Genomic DNA, 7,509 nt, shown 5'->3' with positions numbered 1-7,509 from the left:
GTAATGATAATACTCTTTGAACAACTTTGCCCCGGGACAGCCATCTAACTTCAGAATAATATAATAAATGTTCGTATTCTGCACCAGATTCGAAACACAGTTCGCGGAAAATTCTACAGTTAAGAGCTCTTGATTTGATAAAATTGACTACCGCAACAATTTCATCCAAAACGATACATTATTCGGGTGATAATTTTTTTGAAGCAAGATATTGTCTATGTAACAAACAATGAATCGATATAATTTGTGGATTCATTTGTTTTGCTCTTGTCGAAAATCCCTTTTGAGATGCTGTCATGGCAGCTGCACTGTCGGTTCAAATACTGAAACACTGATTCCAATTTAATCCTTCTTCTTTAATAAACGAATCGACCATAAGAAAAATATCTTCACCTCTAGTTGTTGTTGACATTGGCTTGCAAAATAAAATGTCCTCCTGTATATCTGTTAAACCTGGATACCGCATGTAAACCATGAGTTGAGCATCTTTACTTACATCTGTCGTTTCATCCAGTTGAATACTAAATAAACCAGCAATTTTTATAGCAGAAATAAGTTGATTCTTAATATCAAATGACACATCATTAATTCGTAAACGAATTGTATCATTTGATAATGGTATCTTTTGTAATTTCTTTGAACTTTCATCTCCGCACATGATACGTGCCATGTCAATGGCAGCAGGTTTTATAAGTTTTTCAGCAATATTATGAGGTTTCTTTTGTCTTGCAATATGCCAAGCCACGTGAAAAGAAGCAAGTGTAGGCGCGAACCACATAGGATTGCGTAGCAATTCTCGGGGGTTGGCGAGCATTAGCGAACAGGGAGCGGAGCCTCCTAGTTTTAAATAAAATTGCAGCATTTTCTAGAATTCTTCAAAATATCAATAAAAAAAAGAATTTCAATCGCTAAAATCATGGCAATTTGTTTAAAAGTGCAATTTTAAATACTAAAATATTATCTAAATATTTCTTTTAGACTCAAAATTGTGGAATTCTATGAGTTCCCCGCAAAACATCGATAGAGATGCATTTGATTTTCTAAAATTCCAGGAGATCTTTTAAAATTGGTAAAATTCAAGCATTATTTTTAAATGTAGGCTATTTTAAATTTAAATACAAAAATATTACCATTTTAACATTGTTTTAAATAAACTTACGCCATTTTCTAGATTTCTTCAAAAAATCGATAAAAATTAAACAAATTTCAATCGCTTTAAATTATATTTTACTTTATAACCGTCGTTGAACAGCCGACCCAATTTCGTGGGTTAACGACTACTAATGTTCAACTCCGTAGCCTTGTAATTTTGAACCAATCCAGAAGACAAGGAAACTCCTGGATCAGTACCCCCAGAGGTATTGATTTGTTATGGGAACATGGGGGACTTTGAGACTCGGCAGATTTAACGTGCATCAGTCACCATTTACTACACGGGGAGTCTTCGGCCGGCGAGGATCGAACCCACGACCTCTTGGATATGGGCCCAGCGCCCTACGAAGCACAGAAATGCATTTTGGGAGGATATTTTCGCATCGTGATCTGACACGCCTACTACAATCGCCAAGGTGCAAAATGGATTTTAATCATGCAAATTGAAAAAAAAATATATAAACAAAAGGTCTTGCCCGGTGATGGCTAATCTTTCAAGTTGGTCATCTTCTGTTTAAGTTTCTCGCATCCATTTTGATGTCTCGAAGTCTGCTGCCTAGAAGTTGACAAGACTTATTATTCTGCCACAAATCACGATTCGGAAATTTTCCCCATTTTTTCTAATCGAAAGCATTTTTTCTTTTTAACAATAAATAAAAAAAATAAGATTATTTTAATTTAATACAAGACAAATAAGAAAAACAATAATTTTTGTATTAAAATTGCAGAAATTTACAAAATTCCGCAAAACATCGTCCAGGTCACCAATGAGCAGGGTTGGCAAGTTTTTGACACATGACGGTTTTTACCGGTTTATACCATGGTTTTTACCGTCATGTCAAAAACCCCTCTGTCAAAAACGTCAGAAACTGTCAAAAACCCATAGTTTTGATAAAACTGTATTTTAATTTGAGTTTAACTGCTCATGATTTAAAATTAATTCATTTTTGGGCAATAAAATTAGAAAAAAATTTGTTAAAAGATATTTAAGAACAGATTTTTAAGAACATACGGAAGAACGGATTTAAAAACAGATTGTCAAGTCATTCCTGAGTTTGTTAGTACAGTACAGAACCCGTTATCCGGAAATCAGAAAACCGGAAAACCAAAAAACCGGAACGAAATTCGATAAATTTTTCCACAATTTTTAAAAAAAAATTTTTTTCTCCTCATAAGATTTTACGATTTTTCTTTCTTTTTTGAAAGATGTTTACCTTACCATCATTTCAGAAATAATCATTAGTGTATTACCTCATCGTTTTTTCTTATTTTAAAGATTATTTCCAAATATTTTTTTTTAGCTAGGTTTAACACTAAAAAAACGGCTTTTTGTAGCGATCAGAAAACCGGAAAAATCAGTTATCCGGAATAGCGATAGTCCCGATCGTTCCGGATAATCGGTTCTCTACTGTAGTTACAAATTTTGAAAGTTCTGTTTAGCTTAGAATATTTAAGAATTATTAGACTATTTAAGAAATGCCAAATTTTAAATTCTTGAATTTATTAATAGTTCCAAGTTTTTTTGTTTGTTTATTTCAAACAATTAAGAAGTGCAAAATTTAGAATCTTTTGCAAATCAAGCTATAATGATAAAAGTTAAGTATCACTATTTTCAATAAGTATGTTACAATATTTCTGTATGAATGTATATCCTTCTATAAGAATACGTGTATATAGTTGCAAAATCAATAGCAATCATTTACAACATTCATTTATAAAGGCAATTAAGTGAAAATAATATATTGTCCGCTATATGCTATAAATTAAAGAAAACAGTAGGTTTTTGACGGTTTTTACCAGTAAAAACATGGTTTTTACCACTGTCATGTCAAATACCAGTTTTTGACGGCAAAAACCCAACCCTGCCAATGAGGGAATTTAATCTCAGACTATGTCAACCTTCATCTATCAAAAGGTACCTCAAGATAGAATCAAGTTAGCATGTCTTATATACTAGTGAATTGGTATTTAATATTCAGAGCGGTAGTTACGCCACACATCTATAGAAACGAAATTGCATTATTATGTATTTTATTTATTTATATATAAAATATTTATTGAAATCACAATATATACATACCTTGATCAACAATCCCAGATATTTTTAAATTCAGAAGCACGCTAGCCTCAAAATGAAACCATAATCTGCAACTAAGTATATCGTGGTGGGTTGATATAACGTTTATAAAGTGGATACTTATTATCTGATATCGCGAATACCACGGACATGACACATGCGCCTTAAAGTTAAATGAAACTTCAATATATTGTATTCACGGCAGGAGAAATTTCTAGCCACTGAAAAGATAAGGAGAGGAGATACCGTAAAATAAATATCCCCTTAGCAAGCCTTAGAGTAGCCATGAGCTGATTCGTAATATCCCGGGCGTTGTGCATATCATTAAAATAAAGAAACAGTAAAAAGTATAGTGGTATACATTCTCTTCTTAAAATAAATATTTAAAGATTTATACAAAAGGTATGTTATTTCTCTAGAAAGGTAACAACGCTGAACTTTAATTTTACATTATGGTGAGTTATGAAAAAGGCATAATACAAGGGAAGATTCGACTGATTAGTCACACTATTTCCAACAAATAGAAATCGCAATGTACAATTTTAAATTAGGTTTTCATCGGCAGGAAAGAGCTTAAAAATTCATCTTTTCTTTTTCATCTCGGAAATTCGAAGGGAAAAAAAAAAGAAAAAAACAATTTCTTTGAAGAGGCAGATTTTTTTCTCTCCCCTTTTTACTAATGGTAAAAAGTTTTCCACAATTGTGATAAATTTTCTGCAAACTATGTTTGTGTCTGCTGAACAACGAAGGATAAGTAGGACCACATGGGCCCTTCTGTCTTTTAGTGTAAATTTACGCTCTACTTTATTTACTCTTGTGGAATATGTTTAGTAATTACACTACACGCAACTAATAAAACAGCATTGTTCTATTTACCTGTCATACATAAGGTATACAATGAATTTGCCACTACAGGATAATTGATATGAGTAGGAGGATCTTTAACTTGAGTAGGAGTCAACTCATTGCCTTGATCAACCACAGCATCTTTATATCTTACCTAGAAAGAAGAAAAAAAATTATAATTCAGTAGCAAAATTAAAGAAAATTGGTTAGAAACTTAAAATGAATAATTTAATATTGAGAGCTTTTAATATTTTACAGAAATTAATACCATATAAAATTCTCCACACATTTTGTTGTCCCCAGACAGAATTCCGATTAACTAGTTTCTATGAAAACATTGAAAGTTAATAGAAAGACATGATCTAACGGAAGAGACCATGCATTAAATTTCTCATAATTTCTTCCCATTATTTCAGATATTAATATTCTTATCTATTAAAAACTATACATAAAACAAAAGAAAATTATCTAAAAATTGTAATTCTAAGCTTCTTAGCTGATAAAGGTTAAATAGGAAATAATTTGCTGCTACATATAATTGAGACAAGTATCAGGGTTCATTCTAGGGTTTGAGGGTGCTTCTTTTCAGATCGTTTCTATCATAAATCCATATCATTTATGAATAATTTTATCAGCAGCTGTTTGTTGTTTTTTTTTTTACTGTTTTCTCAAGGCTTTTTCAATTCTGATGCAATTAATAAACTGTTATAACTAGCCAGGGGTCTGTAAAAGCCAAATTTACTACCGTTTAGCGGTACCTTCACAAATTCAATTTTAGGAAAAACGGTAGTTTCACAAAATACTTTTTCCTAAAGTTTTATTTTTGTGTTGATTTTTGAATATAATTTTTTAATTTTCACAAATTATGTCTAAATTTTCACAAAATAGGTACCTCTCAGAAAAACCTAGACAGACCCCTGCTAGCTAATTTCATATTTTAGTAATCACTTTTTCACACGCTTGATTAGCAACGAATCAATCGTAAATCCACATGAATTTTCAATCGCTTTTTCGGCAGTTATTACGATTAGTTACAGTTTTTTCATTCATGTTGACATCGTTTTTTAAATCTCATATTTTTATGTTCAGTGAAGTCATTATTACAACTCACAACATTTTCAAAATTCCAGAATTCAAAATCCATTATAAAATCAATTTATAGAATATGTGAATTTAACACAGGAATTATTTTAATTTAAACTAATTCTCTTTAAAAAATATTAATATTTTTTTAAATGACAAAATTAAGAACTTCGTGTATTTTTTTGGGTGTCCTAAAAGCTATGCAAATATTTCTGAACAATGCCTTTTTTTTGTAATAAGTNGCGCGGCAAGAGATACTTCAAAGGAGTGAACCAGCCCTTCTATTCTCTTTAGCCCTGGTAATAAGTACCCTTTTTTAGGGGGAAACAGTGTTCTTGCAGTTTCTAGAACCCTCCACTTTTTAAGGTCTTCTAGGATGAACACTGCAAATATAATTAATTATATACACTACCGGTCAAAAGTTTGGGAAAATTTTAAAATCAACAAAGAAAAGGTCTAAATTCAAATGTTCATAGAACTGCGAAAAATCATTCAAATTGCATGAAAATTTGATATGTTCTAAAGTGAACCCTCTACAGTTAGTTACATATGTTCAAATTGCAATACAGTAAGATCCGCTTAACGCTGTTTCATTTAGAGCTGTTTCGGTTTAGTGCTCTTTTATTTCAACCTGGGGATTCCCCAAATATGTACATAACATATCCGAAACAGTGTAGTTGTGCTTCTTGTTTGGTGCGGTGCTGTACGGAAGTATTCTTATCATTTGAAACATTTGTTGACATTATTGTAAGTACATATAAATTTATATAACACTATAACGATTAATACAATGACAAATATTATGATCTTTAGTTTTTATCACAGGTGATAATGAAAAACAAGAAAAGAAAGCAACTAGAAAAAGTATTTCACTGGAAACTAAAATGCAAGTGATTAGAAGATTAGATTCTGGTGAACGTCCATCTCAAATAAGTGCTGCATTGAATTTGGCAACTTCAACAATAAGGACAATTCTTAAGAATAAAGAAAAAATACTGTCATCAGCAACAGCAACTATGTCAAGCTCTGCAACTAGAATTACCCGTTCTAGAAATAACATTATAGAGGAAATGGAAAAACGACTGTCTATATTGATTGACCATGAAATTGAACACAATATGCCATTAAGCTAATCTATCATAATGGAAAAAGCTAGAAGAATTTTTAATTGCATTCAGGTTGAAGCAAGTGAAACTTTCGTTGCTAGTCGAGGATAGTTTAATAGATTTAAACATCAAAATAATCTTCACAACATAAAGATTACAGGAGAAGCAGCAAGTGGTAATACGAAAGCGGCGGCTGAATTCCCAGCGACATTAAAAACAATTATTGAACAAGGAAACTATCCTCCAGAATTGGTTTTTAATGTTGATGAAACAGGCCTGTTTTGGAAAAGAATGCCAAAACGAACCACTCCAAAAACCCCAAGAGTGATGAAAGGCATATCTAAATCAACTTTACCTGTAATTCCGGAGTCTAATAAAAAATCATGGATAACTATGACAATTTTCCAGGATTGGTTCACTGAACATTTCTGCCCATCTGTTAAACGTTATTGCGAAATTAAAAAACTTGAACAAAGAGAACTATTATTAATTGATAATGCTCCAAGCCACCCAACAAATTTATCAGACTTAACAACATGCATTCCAGTCGAAGTGGGTTTTTTGCCGTCGAACACAACTGCCTTAATCCAACCAATGGACCAAGACGTTATATCCAAATTTAAGGCTTATTACTTGCAGCAAAGCGAAGACATTGGACACTCTGTCGATATGGATGAAATATTGTAAATTAGCAAAACAAAGCGGTTTAGATGAGGTGAATGTGGAAGACGTCGAAGAAGCTAGTCCTTCTAATGATGAGCTAAGGCAGTGTTTCCCAAAGTGGGGTACGGGAGCAGTTCAGAGGGGGTACACGCTCTTATGCGAAACATCTTGCAACAAACAAAACTTTCAAAAAGTTTTATTTTAAAACAAAGCTAGCCATGAAAATTTACAATTGCGTATTTTCCTATTTGCTATTTTTTGCAGAGTGAACAGTTAATAATTAGTGGTGTCAACAGCCAGTTGTGATTTTTAACTTTCATGCATTTTTTTTATAACAGCAAAAACAATATCATCCTTCTCACTGATGCAAATAAACTTATTAACAAAACTTAGTACCAATAAAGAAAAATAAACATAGAAAACGTTTCATTAGCATGCGTTCATTCTACAATTAAATAGTTCAATGAAACAGGACTCTACGTTGATCGTACATGTTCCGGAAGGCTAAAGTTTACATCAAATCGAGATGATCGAAAAATTATTGTTACAAGTTTAAAAAATAGATTCGATACATCTGCACAA

General features: G+C 32.0%; 1 protein-coding gene across 1 annotated transcript in view; it reads right to left on the bottom strand.

Moving 5' to 3' along the window:
* Positions 1 to 4,229, bottom strand: part of LOC107450429 (protein D3) — a gene marked incomplete at its 5' end in the record, with an annotated part of 24,336 nt that extends 20,107 nt beyond the window's left edge. Inside the window, 1 exon segment of the mRNA XM_043056584.2 lies at positions 4,106 to 4,229. Coding sequence (XP_042912518.1) covers positions 4,106 to 4,229 — 124 coding nt within the window.
* Between the last annotated feature and the right edge of the window lie 3,280 nt (positions 4,230 to 7,509).

Source organism: Parasteatoda tepidariorum, chromosome X2 (genome assembly GCF_043381705.1).
Source record: "Parasteatoda tepidariorum isolate YZ-2023 chromosome X2, CAS_Ptep_4.0, whole genome shotgun sequence".
Taxonomy (NCBI): Eukaryota; Metazoa; Arthropoda; class Arachnida; order Araneae; family Theridiidae; genus Parasteatoda; species Parasteatoda tepidariorum.
The sequence above is the reverse complement of the archived record's forward strand: the minus strand, read 5'-3'. Positions and strand labels throughout refer to the sequence as shown.